Here is a 25,748-nt window from a genome sequence, read left to right as displayed (position 1 = left end):
CATCCAAGAGAGTGAACCGAGGGTCAGGTCAGTTTCTCAGGGGAAAAATGAGCCTTGTCGCCCCCGACATCTGTCATGGCATGTACCCTTTAGCATGGAAATGAACCCGCAAGCTGTTCCAGGCGTGATCAGCAGACCTATATGTTTGACACGGCGGTATTGTAGTTCAAAGCACACACAGTGTACTCGTCTTTACGTAACATACTAATCCTCCATGCTTTGAAGACATTACATCAGTACACAGATCTCAATTGTCAGCCAAAGCAAGAGGAAGTGAAATATTTCATTGGTTCTGGGGAAAAAAAGTCAAGGAAACGCTCACTTCACTAGCATCCCTTCCTCACTGTCTTCTTTTCTACTTGGTCCTCCATTTCTGCAGCTCACCACCTTGCATCAGCGTTCACTGCAGCATGAAGCGTGAGAGAAACGAGGGAAGTATAGAACGGATAATAGGAAGAGGCTGTGATACGTCCTGTCATTTGTTCAGAGGAAGGGAGAGAGAGCGAGTGAGACGGGACGACGAGGCAAAACAGAGAGCGGAGGGAACGGAGGGAGACGAGTGGGTGGACAGTGCTATCGAGCAAATGCGATGTTTCTCAAACATACAGAGAGATGAGAAGTGGGAAAGGGTCTGTAGGTGTGGTGGAAGTGGGAGGCAAAGAGAGAGAGGAGGGGATCAAGAGAGGTGAGATCACCGTGAGAGTTATTAGTGACCTACTTTCTGTCATCTCTCCTTTCTGAAAACAAGCACTGCTTACACTTTGTCCTCTTCCTTCCGTTCATTAGAAGAACACAGGGGCCATTAGCTCTGTGTTTTCCCTGCATGTGTGCACCTGCATGTCACCGTGGCTGCGGCACATGTATTGATCGACTCAGTGGAACTAGGCCAAGGATGATCTGAGAGTATCTGGGACTTGGGTTTGATTAGAAATAGAGGCGCACAAACGAGCTGAACTTCTAGCTGAGAGCATCACTATCAAAAATCATTTGAGGGATTGAGGCGTTGTCTTTAATAAGCTTGTGTGGCATGGAGAAAGTGTCTCTTTTGGTTTTCCTATGGCCGGCCACTCCACTGTTTCCGCAGCGCTCAGATCCTTGAGACAGTTGGTCCTGGACTCAGGATCATCCAGCAGAGCCCTGGCTGAGGATCTGAGGCTGCACACAGCATAATAAGGGGAGCAGAATTCAGGCGATGTAGCTCGGAGCTAAACCATAAAGTGCTTTAAAGATGATCAGTGAAATCTGAAATCAATTGTAGAAATGACAAGCCATCAGGAAAGGCTAAAACAAAAAAGTCATCTCTTAAAGCTAGAAATAATTGTGCTGATGCATCAGTTTCCCTGATGTTGTTTGCTGGTCATCATCACAGAGTGTTGATAGTCTGATTTTAAAAAAAAGGAATTGAGGTTAATGACCCCATGTATGGCTCCAACCATTTCACAAACCCTCAATATTTTGAGAAACGGACATGGAATCACATTATGACTCCATTTATACCTCACACACACACGCAACCCTCTCACCTTTCACACTCTCAGACATGAGAGGGAAATAGGCTCTCAAGGGGGCAAGACTTTATGAGTTACGCCTTGTAAAGCGTGCAACGGCAAAATCCTTCCCCCCAGGCTCTTACTGATCTGATGGGCTCTTTTATTGGGGTCAGGAGAGGGCTTAGCACTGAAACTAAGTGTGTGTGTGTGTGTGTGTGTGTGTGTGTGTGTGTGTGTGTGTGTGTGTGTGTGTCTGTGTGTCGTGCTCTGAAACTCTTGACCTGACATTAAACCTTAGCATCTCAGGTTCCCTAGGTTACATTTTTATTGTTTTCAGTTAGAATCTCAGTTTATCTCACACCCTCATCTATGAACACACTTTTAAGATAACACACACACCACGCACACACACACACTATTACAGTATTTTCATCTAAGAAAGACTTTAACACACACACTCTCTCACACACAGACTTTATTGAACCATCTCTCTTAAATGGCCTATGGTCATTTAATGATGCAACCAAAGGAAAGCCTGTTAATGTGATGTATTAGGTGTGTGTGTGTGGCAGATAAAGAGGTCTGTATATAAGCAGCAGTGTAGTAAGAGCTCTTTGAATGTTATTTGCCATCGTGTTTTACGTGGCAGCGGGCTTTCATGCTTTTATTTTTTTATACATCACTTATCATTCTAGGTGAGTTTGTTCAGTGTAATGTGACCTTGTTCTGGTTGCCTTTGGTTCTTTGCCTCAGGGTCATTAAATAATTCATTGCAAATAATTTTTATCAAAAAAGGACACAGATTTTTTTGTATGTCTTCAGTTGAAAATCGCCTTATATACGTATGTTATTGATCTTATTAAGCAGCACAGTAACGCGACGGATAATTAACAACTAATCCAATTTACTTGAGAAACAAAGCCAAGCTGAACCATAAATATACTGTGACAGACAATATATGATCTAAAGATTAGTTTTCTTTCTTTCCACTGACTCATTGTTTCTCCATTTGTGTATATGATCACATCCTAGTTCAAAGCTAAAGGGTCTGTAAATAAATATCCAGCCATGCTTGTATTCTGTGAACGCTCTATCTCTGAATGCAGCGGGGGTTTGGAGTGTTTTGGGATTACTGTGCGATCCATAATCCCACGGTGGTGTTTAACGGGAAGCGCGGTGTGGAATCACACTTCAGAAGATGATTCATCTGCACTAACAAGCGCAAACAGACAAAATATCTCTCCTCCCCTCTCCCCTTCCCTCGTCAGAGCCTCGTAAACACAGAAGTCTTTTCATCTGCCCTGCACCTCTGAGCCCCGTTGACAAAATCCTACCCAGTTCGGAAAACAAGTGGTAAAATCAAATACAAAATACATTTCTCAGATTTAAAAAAAATCTTTTTTTTTCCTCACAGTACACTGTCAGGAAGAGTTATCCATCCATTTTTTGATTCTCTGCTCTGTGGAGAGGCAAGGTTCACAATCCTCAGCCAGAGTTTGGATCTATTAAAGGATGTGGTTCATACATTCGTGTGCTTTTGCGGAGTGAGGCCAGACTGAACCTGAAAATCCTCCTCAGACTAGACAGTCAAGTCTCAACGAGGCCAAAACTAATGAGGCAGTCATGCAGTTTCTGCCGAGGATGTAAGGATGAGAAATTGCATGTCGTCTGCCTGTCAGCCTGTGTATGAACACTGTCGGCTGCTACGCTGTGTAGAAGACATTCAGCTCTCTGCATCTATCAGGCCTTAAAATGACTTGCTCGAAACAATCTCTGTGTTTTGTGCCGTCAGCGTTCCGAGCTGTCGCAAATTTAACGTGAATTTTGGCCGATTCAGATTTCACAGTCTGCTCGTCAGTCTGCTCAGCTGGTTCAATATGCAATTTTATATTTTGACTTTGGATTTACGTGACCTGACACTCTGCACCAGTCCACTTTTGAGAGAACAGTGTTGAAAAATTATGTGAGTTGTTTTCTAACAGCGTTCAGATGTTGCAGGTTTTTTGGGGTTGTTTTTTTTGTATGTGTAGATGACGTGGATTGGGAAGAAGTGTGGTCCTCAGCAAGAGCTCGATATGAGGAGCATTTTATAAAGGAACTACAGGGAACTTTCATCTTGTGCCGATTCAACTCCTGCAGTTCTCTCCAGCTGTTGAATGACAGCTCCACTTGTGTTTGATGGCCATGACCTGTCATGTCCCTCTTATGTCATTTTTTTTTGCACTTTTTTTCTTTTTCTCTATGCTGATCCTGCCACAGTATCTTACATAACCCCAAAATATGACTTTGAATAAAATCTCTTCCCACGAAACTGCCTGGGAATATAAACACAGGCTTTTCTGATATGTTTGCTGCCTGATTTCATGTGTAATCCAACCTGGTGACAGGCACCACGAATATTGAAACAGCTAGTTTTCTCGCTGCTTGTCTCATTTGCCCGTGAAGGTCGTGTACAGGCATCTGCCTTAAATTGAGAATTGTTTTATAACCAGTTACAAAAACTCCTTGTTTTGCTGCAACACATGCTGAAACAGAGAATGGGACGTTGTGGTTAAGAAGCTGGCAGGAGGTCCTACTGTTTGGTGGGGTTTACTGACCATCCAGCAGCAAGCAGCTCAGCCTCACTGACTGCTCACAGCTCTCCGGGAGGCCTGATCAGAGGAGCACATTTACACACCTCTCAGCTCTAACTACAACTAGCTAACGAGATGATGAGTAAGACAGTAAGATTAACTCTGTTAACTTCATTACTATCCCCACACGTGTCCGAATACATCAAATATCACCGTGTAACTTCCAGATATGCATGTGCTGACTCAGATCAGCGTCTGAGACAGTTGGTGCGGTTAAGACTGAATCCACAAAGCACTCGTTGCACCTGACTCATCTGCTTTACCCAAGCCTCTCTCCCAGTTGTCAGAAGAATGTGTGGTAAATCTTGTGGATTAGCACGCTGCGTGCAGCAGGAAGAAAGATTTAGGGACAAACACGACAGGAGGAAGACAGATGGACCGAGTCGGAGACTGATAAAGTGAGAGATCAAAAGAATGAGAGAGACAAAAGGTGAGCCAGGAGAGGAGAAAAGAGAGCTGGGAAGCACCTCAAAGTTGGAGAACATCTTTAACTAACAGAGAAGAGGGTTGTTTATGTTAAAATGTTCTGGAACTCGCTCAGATTCGATGACGCAGCGCTTTGCTCCCCCTCTGATATCAAAGAAAACAACGGCAGCTGTCAGGCGCTAAATTGCGGCTGCTAACAGTTTGTGACAGGAGTGGGAGGAAAAGAGGAGAGAGAGGAGGATGGAGAGCTGAAACAGGAATCCTGCGCTTCAGGCTTTTGATATGTGACAGAGAGCTTAAGGTAGAGAGGAAGGGTGAGGAGAGGGAAAAAAAAGGGTTTAGGATGGAGGGAGGGGGAGATAAGGAAAGAGTGACAGGTGAAGGAGGGGAAGGGAGGAAGGAGGAGGGAGGAGAGAGGGAGAAGACGGGTGAGTAAGGTGATAAGTCAGAGAGAGAGAGAGAGAGAGAGCGAGGGAGAGCATGTAAGTCTTTAAAGAACTAAAAAGCTGAATGTCGAGACTCTTTGGGAGTCTTTCGTCGCGGCCAAGGTGCAAATGAGTTCAGATGCCTTCTAGCAACGGTCCTGAGGGATTATCAAACGTGTTCACAGTTTTAAGTCAGACAAGTTTCCTTAGAAAATCTCTCACTGCCCTGAAAGTATTGTCGTGAGTAAGTAGTGACAAAGAAAACATCACAAACAAAAGTACCACAGTAAAAGTAAGTAAAAGATCCACAGTTAAAAAGAATGCATTTCTTTGCTACAACTTTTAGCCCTGACATAGTTTTGTGACTAGGGATGTAAACAAGGACCTGTACTTTTTGGTACCGTTAAGATTCTGGACGTACTGTTACCGGTACTTTTATTTATTTATCTATTTTTACTTTTTTTCAATTATTTTTATTAGTTTGTGATATGGATGGTTTCTGAACGTCTAGCCACCAGTAATGACTTCAAACTTATCAATAAACTCCAGGGCTTGACGTAGCAGAAATGAAACCGGGTGCTGCTACCAGGTGCTGCAGTCTTCAGCATTAGCCGGGCTGCTAACTCTACTTTGTTACACCAGTCAAACACTCCTTTAGCTTCATACTATGCGCACACTCCAAGTGTTTGGTGATGTTGCTTACCCCGAATTTCCACTGGATACCGTCCGCTGCGTTACGGCTCCGATCCGGTTTTGCTCCACTATCCGCCGCCTGGTCACCCCCACCGGTCGCATTTTGAGTCGGCCACTGCGCAGCCCGGTAACGTGGGCAGCTGGCGTGGCCAGGCCGAGGAGTTTCCGCGATAATCACATAATCACTCACGACCGCAGTTATAGGTCTGTGTTATAAAAACAACAACAGGAAGTGTTCCCGACCGAAGGCTTAGCAGAAGAGCTTGTGTTTGTCTCTTTTTTGAGATTTGTGTGCTGGTGTCAACACGTAGTGTTTTAATTTGAAAAATAACCGGATGTTATGTTGTTGTTTCGGTGCTTGACTTCCTGTCTGCTCGGTGCCCAAATCAGTTGAAGTGCTGCGTCATGCTCAGGCATCCGCCAGATACAGAAGTAATGGTTATCTGTTCCGGAGTATTTGAAATTGCATTGCTTCTGTTCTGTTGAAGCTTTATTATAACCTTGTAGTAGTAAAAAGAAGGTTGAATCTTTTAACATCTTGTAAAGTCTTTTTTTTTTTTTTTTTTTTTTTTACACAAAATTACATGTTATAGTATTGATAAGAGTATCAGTAAGTATTGGCACTGATAAGGAGTACGGTATTGGTATCGGTGTCGATAAAATCCTAACAATATACATCCCTAATTGTGACTGCAGATTACATTTTTATTTTTATAGTTTTTAAGGCATTAAAAGTAATTTCACTTTTAAGAAACTGGTTGCAGTTTCGGCTGCATGGATCCGTTAAACTTGGGGATTTTCACTTTAACTTCTGTATCTGGATCTGTATCTCAGTTCTTCTCTATAATAATCTGTTGTTTCACTCGTATCTGAATATCTGTTTCCTTTGTCCTTCCCTCCAGGTGAAGGTGATGGTACGTGTGTGCCCGGTGTCTCAGTCGGACGCAGCCGAGTCCAGCTCCTTCCTCAAAGTGGATCCCAGGAAGAAACAGATCACCATCATGGACCCCTCAGCCAATCAGACGCCAAGCACTCCCTCCCAGAAGCGGGCAGCAGCCAATCAGGTTCCTCCGAAGATGTTCACCTTTGACGCTGCGTTCCCTCCTGATGCGTCACAGGTATGAGAAAATATTGTGGCTGTGTCCAAATCACTCACTACCCACTGAATAACAGACCATATACTCAGCAGCGATACAGTCAGTGGAAAACTAAGAAGGAGCTAATAGGTGTGGCTAATGACCAACACACCTATAACCTGTGGTAACTACAGACTTTAAAACGGATAAAACTGATATCCTTTTAACACTGAAAGGTAAAAACACAGCGCAAGTTCTCAAACGGACCCAGTGTATCTATACGTTCAGGTGTTGTGTCTGCTTTGACCCTCCTTCCTACATCTCTACTCATCCTGCTCTCTCTTTTCTGCTTGTTGCTAGGCGGAGGTGTGTGCGGGAACAGTTGCGGAGGTGATCCAGTCGGTGGTGAATGGAGCAGATGGCTGTGTCTTCTGTTTTGGACACTCCAAGCTTGGTAACAGTCACACACACACAGACACACACACACACACGCATGCAGACCTCCAAAAATCCGAGCAAATGTGGCTTGTGCATCATTTTCGGTGTGCGACGTGTTTGTGTCTGAGCGTCAGTGTGTCAGTCTCTCACTTGGCCGTCTCTCCACTGGCGCTCGTCTATCAGAGAGGGAAAGAAGAGGATTAGTGTCTAGCGATGCTGAAAGCATTCTCAGTCTGCTCCGTCTGTGTTTCTGTCTTCCCTTTTCTCTCTCTCTAATCCTTCTGAAGCTGGTTTTAGAGAGGCTGTCTTAAAAAGGGTCAGGACCCCTTACTGCACACTGCAACACGCCTGAACCCACACGCATGGCACTGGCACGACCGACAGCCACACACACACACACACACACACACACACACACACACACACACACACACACACATACACACACACACTCAACAGTCGGGTCAGCCCCTGTTGTGTTCATCCCTGTACATGCGAGCAGAATTATCCGTCTTGGCTTGTGATCTTCAAACATCCAGTCGGAGTTTGCGAGTCCCCTTGAACTGCTGGCAGAGGACAAAACCGGAGAATTTCAATGCTGCAGCTCAGCAGGGGACATTTCTGTGTTAATGGCTCAGCTATTCACTGGAACAAACAGTAATTAAGTTTTATGTAAGAAACATGCTAACTACTGAGTTTGCTTGTGGCGCTGCCGGGAATTTGTCCCTCGCCAAATCTGTAGTAAACGTTAACTCTATAATGAATGCATTATGAGTTTTTTTGTTGTCATTACTCTCAGTTAAGTCATTAGAGTAATTGCTGAGAGTGGGAACAAGGCAACGTTGCCACAACTAAAGTCCAGATGGGCAGGAAACAAGAGCAGACAATCAGACAGGTTGTAGGAGAATTCAACCATTTCCTGTCATTTCAGTTTTATTTTATTTGTGTTTTCTAGGTTTTTGTGGTGTGTTTCAGGCTGTTTTTAGTGTTCTGTTTCCCTCCTGTTTTATTGTGCTCCTCCCCAGTCGGACTTCCCTCCACACCTGCACAGCGTGTCTGCATCACCATCCCTGTTTCCAGTGTTTTTCCACTCTGTACCCTCACCTGTGTTTCTCCACCTCACTACTCCTGCACCGCATCCCATCGTTAGTTTAGTTTGTATTTAAGTTTTTAGTTCAGTCTTTGTTGAGTCATTCGTTGAGTACCCCCGACCCTGTTGTGTTTGCCAGCTCCTGCCGTTGATCCTGAATGAAACGTCGTCTAATGATATTTTTGTCTGGTGTCTCCGGCAATTGGGTCCATCATCATTCACCATCTCTCTCCTGTCATCTCGTTGCTGTATACAGTACATACTGTAGAGGTTTTACTGGATTTTGGGCAGCCACTACTCCAATGTCACTTCACAGCCCAGCACTGGCAGCTTGATAGAACCTCTAAGTTTAAGTGTGACTGATGAAGATGGCCAAAAATGAAAATAAATTATTAAATAGAATGGGCAGAAAGCAGAACTTGCCCACTAATCCCTCAAACAGGCCCATATAGGACAGTTTGGATGAGCAGATGCACATATAATCGCCACAGCTCTCCCAAGACAGTCACCCAACATGGCATCCACGTCCGACAGCCTGTCTAGATCATTGTTGAATACCTCGCCATGTTTACATGTTTTCATTCAGCTTTCTGATATTGACACATGAAAATTCCCACTGTTAGGATTCATTATGGCGAGTCATATTATGTAATGCGACTGTGACTGTGACATGCCCCTAAAACAGACCTGCTACTGTCTTGTCTGTGTGTCGGAGGGTGGACATTAGCGAACGTTCTGGCTTTAATGCTGCGAGAGCTTTTTATACGACTGAGAAATTCATCAAAGAGAGTTTGCTCTTTCAATCAATTTTACTGTTTTATTAATGCCGTGGAGCACTGCTGACCTTGCTGGCTTCAGTTTTAAATGGCTGCAGCAGATGAGATCATTCTTTATGATATAGCTCACCTTAGGCCATGGATCTTAATGAGGCTGCATTATCACGGCATTACCTTTTCCCTAATTAAAATGGGGGAAAGTAACGCAAGGTGCATTTATCTTCGTCCCTGTGCGCCCTCGGCTGTAGACACATATGGGGAGGCACACCAGTCTTGTCGCGCACACACACACTCAGACACACACACACTAATACAAGGAATAAGCAGGTTTACCTTGAAAATACTGAAAATGAATGGATGAATCCTCTGCTTTTAAGTCATGTCTGATGGATATTGTTATCAGTTCAATAATCAGGATTATTGGCCTTTGATGGATCAGTCTTATAGTAATGACGGGTGTGTGTGTGTGTGTGTGTGTGTGTGTGTGTTTGTGTGTGTGAGAGAGCTCATATGTTCACGTCTTTGAACTGATGATACAATGCCGCCTTGTTCTCTCACACTTTCTCGCTCCCTTCACATCCTCTCTGACAGCATCAGCAGCTCTGCTTGATGCGACCAATTACTGGGAATATACATCAACTACACAGACATGGACACACACACACACATACACACACACATACACACACAGCTTTATAGCCTTGAGTGTAGCATCACAGTGTTGCATTGTTAGTCAGCGGAGCAGTCGGCTGGCTGACCATGTCTTGACCGCCTGAGGTAGTCAGAACAGAAGGAAACATTGCTGAGCTACACACACACTCACATAGAAGTGCAATTTAAGACTCTCTGTCATGGATTCACAGAAGGGCAAGAGAAGGGAGGGTTGTTAAAGTGCTATGTGGTTAGGATAGTGATACTACACAGAGCCACTGTGACTGAAATCCATCTGATTTGTTAAATAAAAAGAAATTAACTAGTAAATCAGTTCAGTCACAGTAAATGACTTTAAAAAAGTTTTACAGCTGATTGCAAAATGTAATTCATTCTTTAACATCATTTTGTGGTTTTATCTAGAACAGATAACTGTGCTGTAGAGGAGCTTAGAGGTCCAGTGTGTAGGATTTAGTGGGATTTAGGGGCAGAATATAATTAAGGAGCATCCTTCAAGTAGACCTATCTGTGGACTCATAGTAGCTATAAAACACACCTACCACAGGACACAACCTCGAGATGTTGAGGTGTGGGCATCAAAACGGCTTTATTTGGTTTAGGGGAAAGATAGAAGGGGACGTGTGGTGTAATGAAGTTGGTGTGTTGCCTGCTGCTGGACCTTTCTCTGTGCGTATTTTCCATCATGTTGCACCACCATGTTTCTACAGTAGCCCAGAAATGGCCCTAGAAAGAGGTTTTGTCATGTTTTTTTTAGTGGTTTTAGTAGCCACAGTTGGGGAGGCTGAGAAGAATGATGTTCTGTCGGTGACAATCTGCAACCTCACCGCTCGATCCCAGTGAATTCTGCACACTGGACCATATAAAGCAATATAATAACGGTGTAAGTCTTTCCTGACGCCAAATACAACTCGCTTTGTTAAACACGTTTACCGTTTCTCCAGTTTTCATTATACGCTTTGAGACAAATCATGAAATGCATCATCGTTTTGACAGTAAGTCTCGATGCTCCAGGAAACACTGAGGGGAGAACAATGTAAAATTACAGTGTAGGTGACAACCTCCCCTCCGTCCCATCTCTGAACAAATCTGAACACATTTCTCCACCCTGCATCACAGGAGTCGAGCTTTTGATGTCTCCTGGTTCTGTGTAAATGTTCCTGTCGATGTGATTGTAAGGTCTGACATGCGGTGTGTGTTTGATCTCCAGCTCCTGACAGCCGGTGCAGGTATGTGTGTGTGTGTGTGTGGGGGGGGGGGGGTTGTGGCTCAAAGGGACAGATCTGGAGACTCAAACACACACGTCTTCTCATGCAAAGCACTTCTTTTTGATGACGTTCTGTTTGATACAGTGTCTCTCCATCTTCTTCTGTTCAACCTGCTCTTATTCCATCTCTCCGTCTGTCTCTTGCAGGTAAGTCTTACACAATGATCGGCCGCGACGACTCTCTTCAGACTCTGGGTATAATCCCCTGTGCCATCTCCTGGTTGTTTAAACTCATCAACGAGAGGAAGGAGAAAACAGGAGCACGATTCTCCGTTCGTGTCTCTGCAGTCGAGGTCAGTGTTACCGACCTCATTTTGAAATGTTCCCTGCAGAGTTGAACAGGTGCCATTACTGATAAATGAGGAAGGAAGCTGCTGAGAAGTAGTGGCGGTAGCTGTAGCACTCACAGTGTAGTATCGGCATCACCAGGTGGCTGTGAGAGTCTGAAATTTGGATTTGTGAGGCCTTAATTGCCACAGATATTTAATCTCTTTTAATAAATCAATTTTTTAATTTCTTTTTGGCAGTATGAGTCAAACTCCTCTGAGTTAAAGTCCACATTTTTGATGTTACAAATCTTTAAACCTACTGTTGGCACAACCTAAGCTAACTCACTGTAACAATTCCTACATAATCACTATCTCTGCAGCGGACCGCACAGGATATACTACATGTGTTTATACTTAGCTTCGATGCTTGAATATGAAAGCGATGATTTCAGTCAGTCTTCAACCTAGTTCAAAAATCATCTTACAGGTTTGGGGGAAAGAGGAGAACCTTAAGGACCTGCTGTCTGAAGTCGCCACTGGCAGCCTCCAGGACGGTCAGTCACCTGGAGTCTACCTGTGTGAGGACCCCATCTGTGGCATGCAGGTACATACACACACACACACACACACACACACACACACACACACACACACACACACACACGCTCACATTTAATCACACTGCAGCTGACGGAGGCATTACTTTATCAAATGTGGCTGCTGTGGATTCAATTCTGTGTGCATGAACTGCCTCAGGACTTGTGTCTATATGCTTTATTTTTGCTTTTTTCAGCCTCAGGCCATTCTCTGTTGTCTCAGCCATTGTGGGATGTGTATGCTTGCACACGCACGCACACACGCACGCACGCACGCACGCTCAGTTTAGAGCAGCTGACATAATATAAGATTTTGTGTGTTAAAAGAGTCACTTTTCTTCCAAAATAAACAAGTCGTCTTTTAAAACACCACGTTCATTTATTTGTGTTAACTGCTTCTGATATACTGAGTCCAAATTAAAAAATCAGTGTCAAGAGCAAAAGACCGGACGTGGGTGCCAGACAAATCTGCAAGCTTATGTTCAACTTGCTCTGGGTGATATATCTGGCCGCCCTCTGGCAGACAGAAGAGTAAAAGGAGAGCGTCACTGGTTTAGATTTAAAAAGTAACACATAACACATTTTGCTGATTAGCTGTAGGTCTATCCAATTCAGTCCAGTCTGCAGTGCACCAGACTCCAAAACCTCAGATCAAACTGTCACACGAGGCAGTGCTGACCAAATATAAATCAAGATTTGCCTTTTCAGAAACACATTTACCTTTACTGTAAAGCTTGAGTTAATTGAGAAAATTTGTGACCAGGCTGGGATTTTTGCTTTTTGCTTAGTTTCGTTGTTTGTAAGTCTATGCATATGTGTCCAGAGGCATTTCTTTGCTCATTGATGGAAATTTAACCAAAGGTAAACTAAAAGGTTTCAGGGCTAATACACATTTAAAAAATGTGTCTGATTCCAAGCTATAAAAGGCTTGAATACACAAACGAAAAATAATAATAAAAAATATCTAGGATATTCATATTTTTTTCCATTTAAATTCAAGATGTTTTGCTTACAGTGACATTCTATAATCTAAAATAATTGACTGTGAAAAAGCCCACTCTCATCAGTGTTGTAATTACTATTATCATCATCAGTCTTTGTAAAGCATGGCAGTCTGAATAGTGTGTGTGTGAGTAGAGAGTGCCAAAAACAACTGAGTGACAGAGGATGAGCTGGAGCATGTGTGTGTGTGCGTGTGTGTGTGTGTGTGTGTGTGTGTGTGTGTGGCTGCAGTTATATGTTTATAGGATTACAGGGTCTGATACAAGAACATCTGTGTAATCCTTAACTAATCTGACATAATCTCATCAGTAATGATATCCTGCAGTACCACACACTCTCTCTCTCCTGCTCTCTCCTCCTCTCTCTCTATCTCTGCCTCCCATTCCTGCAGGTGAATTAGAAAAAAAAGCTTTATTTGAATATGCCAATCACTCCTGCAGTTTCAGAAATCCTCATAGTACACACCGTTATCAGTGTTTGGACACTTCATGTTAGGTAAACCGAGGACCCTAAACTAAGATTAAATGACGCCTGCCGGGCTGTCTGTCCGTCCACAATTGGGAAATATTCACACAATTATTCTCCTTCGCACAACATTCTCCAGCTCCAGAATCAGTCTGAACTACGTGCTCCGACCCCAGAGAAAGCGGCCTGGTTTCTGGATGCGGCCATAGCAGCTCGCCACAGCAGCCAACGCCCCAACACCACTGAAGAAGAACACAGGAACTCGCACATGCTGTTTACGTTACACATATACCAGTACCGCATGGAAAAGACCGGCAAAGGAGGGAGTAAGTAATAAACACGCTGTACACTACACTATCATTACTGTCATTATTGGTGCCATTTGATATGATGTGATTATTAATAGTAATACAACAGCAGCAAATTAATTAATTGCAGCTAGTTATACTGCAGCAGATACTACGCTATTAGCTTTATTACTATAATATCAAACATTGCACACATTGTTGTGTAGGTACATGCAGACGGCTTGTGTTTATGTTTTTCATGTTATATGTAAGGGCTGTTGAAAGTTGGCCAGCCATGAGGTTAATTTTGTCCAACCAGATGTTTCTAGTGAGAAGATTGTTGTTTGATTTTGTGGGAAGTTAAAACGTTAAATCAGTAAGATCTCTAATTGGACCACGGACTGGCTCAGTCAGTTAAAGGAACTTGGCATCCTAGTGCTATTCTGCATCCTACCAATACAATACAATATAATACAGCAGATGTTTACTTTAGGCCCCCGGTCCCCCAGTAAATTTTACTTTTTGCCTTTTCAATGGACAGAGTTTGGTCACCCCTGCTATGTATGTATGTATGTATGAATGTGTGTGTGCACTAGCCAATTTGTTTTTCCTTACAAAAGCATGTTTGCTGTGAGTCCTACGTCTGATAATCACAGTAGAATAAAGGCAGACACAAACATGCTGTTTACTATTCAAATATACATTCACCACATGGCAGATAAAGGAAGGAGTGAGTGTACAGAACAATGATAGACGGATCAATCTATTTACCCGTAGCCAATAAAGATAAATAGAGCGCTCACGCATCAGAATTCGTGACAGACTCGTACGTACATATCACACGCTGTTTGATCCCTGTGTAGATACTGTGTTGGGATTAATTCCCATATGCACACACGACCACATAGATAACTGTGTGACAATGCAAGGGTGACGTGATTCACAGCATGTCTTCAGCTATTTCAGGCTCACATAATTACATTATCTTAACAGTTTTAACCTTTAGAGAACTATGTTTCCCATTACGTTGCTACAGAATTCAGATATAACATAACTAAATGTATCTCTCACTATAGGAAGATGTCTGATATTGAGGGCTACATTCATCACTCTGGTCTATAATCCTGAATATACCACAGTTTGTTTTTTTAGATGTTTTAATCTTCATATCTGCTACGGTGATTGTATATTAGACTCTATATTATTATATCGAATTACATTCAGTTATTTTCCCTCAAAAATTAATTGCCCTTTAGGCTGATCAGGCTGTTGTTGTGATAATTCAAACCTGAAGAACGATTATTACAAAAATCATGAGGACTGAAAGATTAATTCGTTTTTTAGAATATCCTCATTTTTCATCATCCTCCTCCATTTTTGACACATGTTTTCACTTTGCTAGTGTCGGGAGGGCGCAGTCGTCTCCACCTGCTGGATCTAGGCAGCTGTGATGTCAAAGTGCTTGGAGGAGGAGTAGGAGGAGGAGGAGGAGGAGGAGGAGCAGCAGCAGCAGCAGGAGGAGGAGGAGGAGGAGGTGGTGGTGGTAAAAGCAGGGAGAACTCTTCACCCAGCTCAGCCCCTCTTTGCCTTTCTCTGTCTGCCCTCGGCAACGTGATCCTGGCCCTGGTCAACGGGAGCAAGCACATCCCATACAAGTAAGGTGTCATGTGTGCAAGGGTGAGGGGAGAGGAGAGGAGAGGAGAGGAGATAGGAAATGTGAATAGATTAAGAAGAAGAAACTGACGAGAGGAAGTTAACGATTCAGAGAAAGAAGAGGAATGAACAGGGAGGCAGGAGGGGAACGCAGATGAGAGATCTCTAAAGTTACTTCAGGTTTTGGAGACTTAATGTCATAAACAACAACAGCTGCTGTTACATATTCATCACATCCATTTTGCTGGTTAACAGACTGGCAAGGAGAGCAAAGGAGAGAGGGATGCAGAGAGATGAAGAGATAACAGAGCTAGAAACTGCAAAAACTAAAAGAAAATAAAGATACATGTGATGGAAAATCAACCATAATTGTTTTAGCAACATTTAGTTTGCAGAGTTGAGTACGAAAGGTACTATAATTGTCCTCATTTTCCCCGCTACACAATTCCTCTTCTCTTCCTCCCTTCCTCCCTGCTCTTCCACTCTCCTTAAGGCTGTGCAGCTCTGTGCTTCTTGCCGGGTTAATTTAATCACCAGCTTTTGCATTTACATTGCAAAACAACCTGCTAACTAACACTGGAGCTGCAAGCAAAGCTGTGCCGTGTCTGGTTTGGCACTGGTGACTCAGAGCGCTGTTGGATTGTGTGATCGGGATTTGGACTGATTTAACAGTGTAAACCGTGTTACTGCCACTTCTGTAAAACCAGAGACCGAGAACACAGTAACAGAATCAGAGTGACGAGAGGCTACAGAGGACAACATGTCAGACGAGAGGGTGGGTGTGTGTCACTGCAGGGCTGTAGTCAGCAGGACACAGAAGACTCACTAATAGCTTTTAATTTAAAAAAATGGTTGTTGGTGTTTTAGAGCAGCAGGTAGCCATTACCTCAATTATCTTCTTCCTTTGAATATGAAAAGACAGGGGCTGTGTTAGCACATGATTGTGAAGGTAGCTAGCATTTCCACACACGGTACGAGCTAAACAGCATCTTCAAAATTAGCAGTGGTTGATACAATAATGATAAAGCAAAGATGCAAATAGTTAGCAACATACAGTAGCACACCTTTGCTTTGAGCTAACTTCTTAACATTACCTTTTGATAACATCCAGTGAGTTTCACCTCCAGGTTTAAATAAATGTGTTTGTTGATGTTATAAGATTGGTTTATGCTTTTCCTATCATACTGTAAAGCTCTATCATATGGTAATGTTAGATAGGAAGTGATTGAGTGCAAACGTTAGCTGTTGTCTAATGTCCTGATGTCCCTCCAGATTTTTACTTTCCAAATGCAAAGCACTGGACAAATTGAAATATTGAGGATCACTTAATTATCACAATTCATCCGTCAGGGATCATAAATGTCCAAAATGTACAAAATGTTGAAGATGTTGAGATATTTGACTGAATGGATAAGTCAAACTTTCACTGCTGGTTGTGCAAGAGAACAAGGAAGACGGAATTCCCAAAGCCAAAACGGTACATTGTCAGGGCATTGTGGACATCCATATCAAATGACATTTAAAGCCATCCAATAGTTGTTGCTGCATTTCATTAAGAGCTTTGTAATGTAAACCTCATTGTAGCAGGACTGGAAAAATCACAGGATCACTAAAGACATCAGGTTTCATCAACTGGGGACCATGAATGTTTGCAGAGTTCATGGTAATCCATGCAGTCAGTTGTTGATAAGTTTCAGTCTGGACCAAAGTGATGACAGACTGACTGACTCTTCTGTTATGTGAAAATAGTCAAAGCAATGACAAAACCACCCATGATGTAATCCAGTTTTAATCCAAGAACTCTGCTTCATTAATGTCATCACATTTATGGCTGAGCCTGTCTCTGAGTGCTTCATTACTTTTGGTATAGGGTCCCATCCTGCTTCGGTGCTGTTGCTAGGTAACCAGTGATTTTGTGCCGGTTGATTAGCAGAATATTGGACATCATCATGTGTTTGTAGCTTCCCAGTTCAAGGAAAAGTAGGCAGACAGTCGTCTGTCACCACAAAGTCAACCATTTGGCTCTTGCCAAGATAAGAATCCAATCATCTCAGCGCTGTGCCAGGCAGACGACAGTCTAGCAAGATGCGCATTTCAGCCACAACATGCTCATATAGATCTGTCCATATTCACCAAACATCAACCTTTCTTATCAGGGACTTGTACAGCTTCTTGCCCAAAATCAGACCTTGCCATCTGGTTTGCTCAGTCTCTCTCCTGGCATAGTCTCCCTTCATTCATGCTCTCCCTCACCCTCTCTACACTGGAGTCTGTCTGTCATACAAGATGTCAGTTGTGCTATATTCCAAAATCCTGTTTGACAGTTGCAGTTTTTAATTTTAGCAAAAGAGAAATTCCAGCGCACTCCAGGAAAATGTAGCTGGTCTTCATTTATTAGTTGAGTCACTCATAAGTGTGTGCTCTGAAAAGGTAGTGTCTTGTATAACAGCGATCAAGAATTAGGATGCTGCATTAATTACAGGCTAGTTTAAATCATAGAGAGCATGAAATAACATACAGTAGTCCTTCCTGGTAGAGAAAATATTAAATCTAGCACAGAAAGCACTTGAATTAACATGCAAATGAATACTTCATGAGTCACGAATCTACCTACATTATTCTGAGGGAGAAACAGAGTGAGATAGAGATGGACTGAGGGAGAGAGAGGGAGGGTTTGTTGAAGCCGGAGGCAGCAAACAGAAAGAAGAAATGAGAGGAGAGGAGAGAAGAGGAGAGGAGAGGAGTAGAGCATCGCTGAGAACGACGAGGTCAAGATAGGAGTATGTACATACTCGTGTGCGTGTGCATGTAAATGTACACATACGTGTGTGAGACATGCCTGCGGGCTGTGTTTTTAGAAAAGGGGGACAGCAGCGTGAGGTATCGGGCCACAGAGGAGCTGTACTCACTGTCAGCCTGCAGGCCTCAACACACACACACACGCACACACACACATACACACACTCTCAGCTATGAATGATTGCAGTAGCCCACCCAGAAGAAAGTCTTTTCTTAAACACACAGCCTACTTTTACTCTCCCATCTGCTGGTATAATCTCTCTGGGACGCAGATCGTCTCCCAATATTAGACTGCATAATACCCACGGTGCTTCTTTAAACACGTTGTAAGCTTTAGTCTGGAATGGTAACTTTCATCTGTTTTGGCAGAATAAAGCCATAAACAGAATCAATAACAGCCACCACCTTCTGAATCATTTAGCTTCATTCGTATGACTGTTAGCTTTTCTCTGCAACTTGTAGGAAATGTTCAGTGGCCTAGTGACGAGCTATTAATACACCTCCGCCAGATATGTGTGGGCGTGTGGCGGCAAATCGACCAGTTTTGTCACATGTTTGAGTGACTGTGCGCACGTTGTGCTCACATCTCGCTGTATGTGTGTATTACTAGGGATAGCAAGCTGACCATGTTGCTAAGGGAGTCGCTAGGCAACATGAACTGCCGGACCACCATGATTGCTCACATCTCCGCCTCACCCAGAGATTTCTCAGAAACCCTTTCCACCGTCCAGATTGCTTCCCGCGTCCTCCGCATGAAAAAGAAGAAAACTAAAGTGACCGTGGTGAGTTTGAATCAAACCTTGATGCTTCTTAAACACCGGGGGGTCATTTCTCTTCATGACACAGAACTAAAACTTCCGTTACATGAAGTCAAAAGGTAAAGACAGCTGTAATCACCGGTAAGATTAATTTATAAAACATTTACATCGTGCTCATAATCCTTGTAGAACTGCATGTTTCATTTGTGTAATTCTGTGTGAAATGTTTGTGTTAGTAACAACACGTTGAAATGACTTTGGTTGATATCCAAGCGTCGTGCCCTTCATCACCTCCTCTCCCTCTCCATCACGTGTGCCTGCAGGGTTGCTGACGCCCTCTCTCACCTTTCACTTCTCGAGCTCACTGTTCAGCTGAAGAAAAAAATGGGGTGAAGGTGTCAGAGCTCCAAAAATAGACCTCCATCTGGAGAAAGCTAAAGTCACAAGATACCTTAAAGTGCAATTCTCTAATAGTATTTCAGTAATTGAATTGAATTCTTATTTTAAGTTCTTAATTTAAATCTGGTATGTTACTTGGCTGGACTTCATGTTGGCCAGGATCTGTGTGGACGTCATCCTTTTCACTCTCTCCTGTATCTTCCCTGTCTCTCTTCGGTGTGAACTGCCAATTAAAGCCTCAAAAAAAAAATTGCAGTCTGCACATCTAAAAAGGGAATATTCTCTCTCTCTCTCTCTCTTGCCACCCTCCTCTACCTCCTTCTCTCCTGCCTCTCTCTCTCCTCAGCAATACACCTCAAGTTCCTCTGGAGGAGAGAGTTCCTGCGAGGAGGGTCGCATGCGTCGTCCGACCCACCTGCGGCCCTTCCATCACCGCGGTGACGCTGACTCAGACCTCCCATTGCTGCGACTGTCCAGTGACCCTGACGAGTACTCGAGCAGCGAGCAGTCATGTGACACGGTGATCTACGTGGGACCGAATGGGGCTGCGGTGTCGGATAGAGAGCTGACTGACAATGAGGGGCCGCCAGAGTTTGTACCGATTATTCCCGCTCTGCTTCGAGGTAAAGCGCCGGAGCCGCAGCAGGCACAGAATCAGGCAGCTGGAGCTCAGAGCAAGGTAATTTAAATATATTTACATTTAGAGTTAAGACAATCAACTGTAATCAGACAAACATTCAGATTCCTCTCTGGGATTTCTGCTCCAACAGGTGCCGTGTCAGCCAGAGGAGCAGCCCAGCGGCCCCTCTCAGCCCCTCCCTCAGCCCTCTCAGTCACTGCTCGGGCAGCCGCTGGCGCCCGTCCCAGAGGAAGGAGCCGAGTGCCTGAAGTGCAACACCTTCGCCGAGCTGCAGGAGAGACTGGACTGCATCGATGGCAGCGAGGAGGTGATGAGAGCTTTCTGCCCATCTTTTGTTGTTGTTATTGAAAGAAAATCGTTCTGTTGGTGTGGTGGTATATTTGACAGGCTTTTTGTCAAGTCATTCAAATGGAAGAAAAAAAGAGTTTTGTTTGGATATGCTTAAAATGTTTTGAAATGTATTGCTGTCGCAGCGTGTGTTTGCAGTGGCACTTTCCTGCCCCTTTCAATAAGCACATGCTTTCAATTGTATGACAAAGTGCATTGGAGAAAGGCATTGCTTTGTTATATTGTCAAAATAATTGTATAGAAAGCCATTATTTTCATGTTTCTAAAGCAGGTTTTTATGTTGTTAGGAGCTCATGTGATTTTGTTTATTCTCATCCAACAAACACGGAGGGCAACATAAGTGGGGAGCTTTTTTTCTCCAACAACAATTAAATCAAAGTGTCTCAGGTATTTTCATATGAACAACGGAGCTTTCCTCTTTTTCATTTACCTCTCTTTTCCATTTGTTCAGGTGGCAAAGTTCCCCTTTGAAGAGGTTCCAGCGAGCAAACAGGGTGCCAAACAAGAGCCATGTCCTTCAGGCGCCCCGGCCTCAGCTCCTTCTGCTCCAGGGTCTGCTGCTGTGTTGGAGACAGACACCAAAACAGGTTAGATTGTTAAGATTTTATCATAATCTGTGACCAAAAACTGTCTTTTAAGGTGTCCGTAGACCAATGTGATAACTGTAGTTCTGTAATTCAGCATCAAGTCAGGTCCCAGTTCGCAGTTTTGGGAAACATTGTCCTGTCTGACATCTCCAGGGTCTGCGTGTGCTGTAGGAGGAGCAGCAACAGCCTCCAGGAGGAGGACCAATGACCAGCAGCTGCAGGAGATCAAGGAGGTGGTGGAAGAGGCAGAGCTGGCCCACACAATGATCCACAACCTGGCTCAAAGTTCTGGTTCCCCCATAGTAACTAACACCAGGAGCGTCACAGGAAGCAGCAGCATCACCTCCAACCCACTGCAGAGGGCCAAGAGCTCCCACCTGAATGACAGGTGACAGCCACCGTTCATGTTTAGTCATGGGTAGTACTTTTTTCTTGTGTTAGCTAGTGGGAGGTATTTGCCTTTAACTGACGAGATGTCTGTTGATTGGCTCTTTGAGCAGCCGCGAGGCTCTGAATGCGTGCGCTGATGGGAAGGCACGCCCACTAGGATCACCGCGCCTCGGCATCGCCAGCTTGACCAAGACCTCAGACTACAGGTACACAATCATACACATGTGCAGTGTTAGGTCTGGTCTGTTTCCTTTCATGTTAACTACATTTGAAATATAAATCCATAAGCGGTGACAAGGGAGTTGCATGTAGGTGGATAAACAGTAAATATGTTAGATGACAGCAGCATTAAGACCGGCTCCATAACATTTGATCCTTGTATCCCCGTTCAGGCCTCCGTCCTCTCCATCCCAGCGGTGTAAAGTGTATACCCAGAAGGGTGTGATGCCAGCAACACCCCCTCTGTCCTCACACACTCTGGCTCAAGACGGCCAGGCCACCGATGCTTTGACCTCAGATAGTATGTATCTTTAAATGTGTTTATGGCTTAGGATTGTGCTTGTACTGTAACCTTGAAATACATATTTGATAATGATTGATATTTTAACCTTTGTTTACATTCAATGTTTAGCTTCCTTTTCCTCTTATTAGTCTTATGTTTGTCCAAAACTATTGCCACTCTCAGTATAAAGGGGGAGTCATACCCTCATATATATCTATCTATCCATCTATCCATCTATCCATCTATGTATCTATAATGTTTGTATATATTCAATTGATGTTGAGTTTTTTCATATTCTGTCATGAGTTTTCCTGTCGAAACACATGCCATCATCAGCCAATAGCGCTGCATACGTTTTAATAATGTATAAACAAACTGTTACTGGGCATCCATGCATGAATCCCTCCATTCTTCAGCTCCCTCCTGATGTTATTGCTGTTTAATGCCAACAACTTTACGAATTTGTGTAACTGTCTTCAGGAATAAAAATACAGTCACATACTGGGTCACCTGAACACCGCAGTTAATTTGCATAATATATGTGTCTCTCAATGCCTTTTCTTGCATCTTGCTCTTGGACAATAATATTCATTTTGACGCCAAATCTGTGTTTTTGAATCTGCAGACAGCTTGGCTGCAGACAGTGGCCGGTCCTCCACAGAGTCCGTGTTATCCAGGACTTCTCCGGTGGGCATGAGCCCACAAATCCGAGAGCCAACTCCGTCTCTATCTGCCAGCCTGGGCTCAGCTGAGACGCTCTGTGATGACGACGTCCCGCCCATACCCTTGGACACACACAGGGAGGGTGAGTTGCAGTAAAACACTGTTATTTTTACATGAGAAAACGGGGGGAGATGCAAAATAAGTCCTATGAGTCATCGTATGCAGACCCTGAGAATTATGACACAGCTATCTGTCACACTGCTCAAAAACAGAAATGAACAAATTTGGTTCTCATACTCTCCTCCCTTGCATCCTCAGGGCTGTCAGTGTCTGTTGGAACAGTTGGACCTCTCTCACTTGGGGAGGATGAACTGGTATACACTGTGGCTTCTGCAGGGGTGGAGAACCTTGACATCACAGCTCTCATGGAGACTCAGGGCCTTACCTGTCATCCAACGAGCATCATCAGCTTCAACAGCGACCATTGCTGTGTCACTGCCCTCGCCCCGGGCACTCAGGCCGTCAGCATCATTAGCGGCATGGCTGAGGATGGAGCGGTGGAGGATTATCACATGCATGCAGGTGCTGCAACGACCTCTGGGGTTGTTGCCATGGCAGAGGTATGTGTGACTGGCTTGCTTTCCATTTACAGTGACTAAGATCATTTGGCATATGGACGCTTGAAGCAAAATACAGAATGATAGCAAACCACAACAAAGGCCATAGACCACGTTTGTGGCTACCAGTGAGCACTGATTAGAAAGTCTCTCTTGTGATGTCAATTCATACCTTTTTTCATGTTAAAATTCACATATAAAGCAGATTGTTTTTAACAGCATCTGGAGTAAATTAGTGTTTTTTGGGTTTCAAGATGTCATACCAAATTTAATTGTGTCCTGACGTAGGTGGCCATGGCCAAGCTGCGGATAGAAGGCGAAGCCTTAGCCACAGCGACGTCTAACAATGGGTCACCCATCTCCTCCTGGATGAGTGACCTGAGCGTGGGCAGTGAGGCAGACCAGTCCCTCCACAGCTTCAGTCAGTCCCAGAGCCAGCAAGGGGAGGCCCTGGCTGAACCCGAGCCCTATGGGGCGGAGGGGCTCGGCGCCTACGAAAGCTGCAGCAGCCCTAGAAGAGGGAGCTTGGAAGGAGAGGTGGTGCTGTCAGAGAATGGGAGTGATAAGGGAACTCCAACCAAAGACAAGCTGAGGAAACTGCCTCCCTCTATGGCTAAAACTAACATCCAGGTTCTGACGGGACCTGGTAGCTTCTCCCCCTTCAAGACCACCATCAGCGTGCACCCATGCGTGGCTGTCAAACCCATGGCTTTACAGGAGCCCACCATCCTCTCTTCACCTACCAAGACTGGCTTAATGAAAGACTCAGGCAGATTTAATGCACCGCTGTTAGCTTCTATTTCCAGCGAGATGAGTTTTGAAGACCCCTGGTTGAAGCGCGGCACGGAGGAGGGAAGATCCAGGGCCGGAGACCACCGGAGCCTCTGCAGGGATGGTAAGCATCAGCCCATGTTTACTGTGACGGCTTTGTTGAAAGAGTTTGTTAGTACAATAACATATCTTAAGTGATTCTAAATTTGTTATCTGCTATTCCTCCATCACCAGGTGGGGATCATGGCAGCTCTAGTTCAGGTGGTGAGCCTGTGTCTTCTCCAGATTCCTTTAAGAGAGTGGTGGATGGCTGTGAGATGGTCGCTGTTGTAGCTCATGGCGAATGCCTGACTGGTATCTACAGCCCAGATATCCACCGCACTGCCAGTCTGCCTCGCGGCTGGCACCGTCTCAACCGCCATGATGGCTTAGACACCGGGGTCGAGTACCGCAATCTCGGCGTCACCACCTCGACTCCCTGCAGTCCACGCTCCACTCTGGACCGCCGGGGATCCAACGGGAAACAGGGCTTTTTCTCCCACAAGAAGGGGGGAATCCCACCCCTGCCACCAGTACGGAAGTCTAGCCTGGACCAGCGGAACAGAGCAGCCAGTCCTCTCCACCAACTCAGCCACTCATTACTGGGCAGCTCAGCAGATGATGCAGGGATATCTGGCCCTGCAGGGTTCAGCAGGGAGCGAGGCTCCAGCATCGACAGCAGCAGACTCTTCAGTGCCAAGTTGGAACAGCTCGCGAACAGAACCAACTCTCTGGGTCGGGTCCACAGCTCCCACAGTGGTTCCCACCACTATGACTGCTTCTCTCTGGAGAGGGGTGGAAGCCTAAGGGGGGGAGGAGGCGGAGTGAGGGGGGACAGCACCATGCCTCGCACAGGGCGCAGCCTCACCCGCGCTGGATCTGTATCGTCTCCTACTGGGAACACCAGCAGCAGTGCCAGTGCCAGTTCTGGACCAAGCAGCGCTCCTCAGTCACCAGCCAAATCCAGCGGCCAGTCAAAGATCTCAGCAGTCAGTAAGCTGCTGATGACCAGCAGTCCCAAGTCCAGGAGTCTGTCTGCCTCCAGCACCAAGACTCTGAGCTTCTCCACCAAGTCTTTAAGCCAAACCGGCAGCCGCAGCTCCAGCCTTCCTCCTAATGGAAAGGTAGGAAGTAATATTTATCCACCGTGAATCTTAACAAAAGTACTTGGTAAATACTTTGAGTTTTTGAGGTGCTCAGTTTCTCCTTTCACTCGCCTAAGCCATGCATCTGTTTCCTCAGCCCCAGAGCTCAGTCCAGAGCCCTCTGCAGCAGCAGCAGCAGCAGCAGCAGCAGCAGGGACCTTCCCCTGGATCTTGGTCTACCCAATCTTTGAGTCGCAGTCGAGGGGGAAGCCTGGCTGCCAAACTGCCTCTCCGGGCTGTAAACAGTCGGATCTCAGAGCTCCTCCAGGGAAGTGCAGGCTCCCGTTCCAGGGGTCATGCCCAGGGAGGGGGCACTGATCCAGGAGAGGAGAGAGGAGTTGGAGGGGCAAGGTTGGGGAGTTTTATTTTATTGTGTTTTAAATTTTAAACTTCCACTTCAAATTAAATTGCAAGAATCATGTATGCACTATTCATAATGTCATCAATTACCCACATGGATAACAATTTCAAAAGGTTGTGGGGGTCCTGATCCAAAACATACATTCTGATCCATATTGTCAGCTATTAACTAAAACAGGCAAATCACCCCTAAACGTATTTCTAAAAATAATCTGTTCATGGTCTAAATTATTTTATGCTGTTTCCCTGTTCTCAGTGGAGCTGGAGCTGGGGCAGGAGCTGGAGCTGGGGCAGGAGCTGGAGCTGGTGCAGGAGCTGGAGCCGGAGGTGGTGTTGGTGTTCCAGGAGAGGAGAGGACAGCAGTGGTCCAAACGCTTCCCTCTCCCTACAGCAAGATCACAGCTCCCAGAAAACCGCACCGCTGCAGCAGCGGCCATGCAAGTGACAACAGGTATAAACTCAAGTTCTACTTCAC

General features: G+C 44.8%; 1 protein-coding gene across 11 annotated transcripts in view; it reads left to right on the top strand.

Moving 5' to 3' along the window:
• The window catches only part of kif26ba (kinesin family member 26Ba), a 91,686-nt gene that overhangs the window by 59,021 nt on the left and 6,917 nt on the right, over positions 1 to 25,748 (top strand). For 10 of the 11 annotated variants that reach the window (XM_037095102.1, XM_037095105.1, XM_037095099.1 and 7 more), the window contains 19 exons: positions 6,570 to 6,785; positions 7,104 to 7,197; positions 11,131 to 11,276; positions 11,740 to 11,856; positions 13,455 to 13,641; positions 15,005 to 15,257; positions 18,665 to 18,836; positions 19,558 to 19,890; positions 19,982 to 20,158; positions 20,651 to 20,786; positions 20,940 to 21,174; positions 21,287 to 21,382; positions 21,569 to 21,696; positions 22,304 to 22,483; positions 22,660 to 22,961; positions 23,247 to 23,853; positions 23,964 to 24,892; positions 25,011 to 25,264; positions 25,530 to 25,724. In XM_037095102.1, coding sequence (XP_036950997.1) covers positions 6,570 to 6,785; positions 7,104 to 7,197; positions 11,131 to 11,276; positions 11,740 to 11,856; positions 13,455 to 13,641; positions 15,005 to 15,257; positions 18,665 to 18,836; positions 19,558 to 19,890; positions 19,982 to 20,158; positions 20,651 to 20,786; positions 20,940 to 21,174; positions 21,287 to 21,382; positions 21,569 to 21,696; positions 22,304 to 22,483; positions 22,660 to 22,961; positions 23,247 to 23,853; positions 23,964 to 24,892; positions 25,011 to 25,264; positions 25,530 to 25,724 — 4,757 coding nt within the window. The remainder of the gene's footprint in view (positions 1 to 6,569; positions 6,786 to 7,103; positions 7,198 to 11,130; positions 11,277 to 11,739; positions 11,857 to 13,454; positions 13,642 to 15,004; positions 15,258 to 18,664; positions 18,837 to 19,557; positions 19,891 to 19,981; positions 20,159 to 20,650; positions 20,787 to 20,939; positions 21,175 to 21,286; positions 21,383 to 21,568; positions 21,697 to 22,303; positions 22,484 to 22,659; positions 22,962 to 23,246; positions 23,854 to 23,963; positions 24,893 to 25,010; positions 25,265 to 25,529; positions 25,725 to 25,748) is intronic. The other variant, XM_037095100.1, reaches the window with a different exon arrangement.

Source organism: Acanthopagrus latus, chromosome 4 (assembly GCF_904848185.1).
Source record: "Acanthopagrus latus isolate v.2019 chromosome 4, fAcaLat1.1, whole genome shotgun sequence".
In the NCBI taxonomy this organism is placed as follows: domain Eukaryota; kingdom Metazoa; phylum Chordata; class Actinopteri; order Spariformes; family Sparidae; genus Acanthopagrus; species Acanthopagrus latus.
Note: the sequence above shows the minus strand (reverse complement) of the source record. Positions and strands in the feature narration are given on the sequence as shown.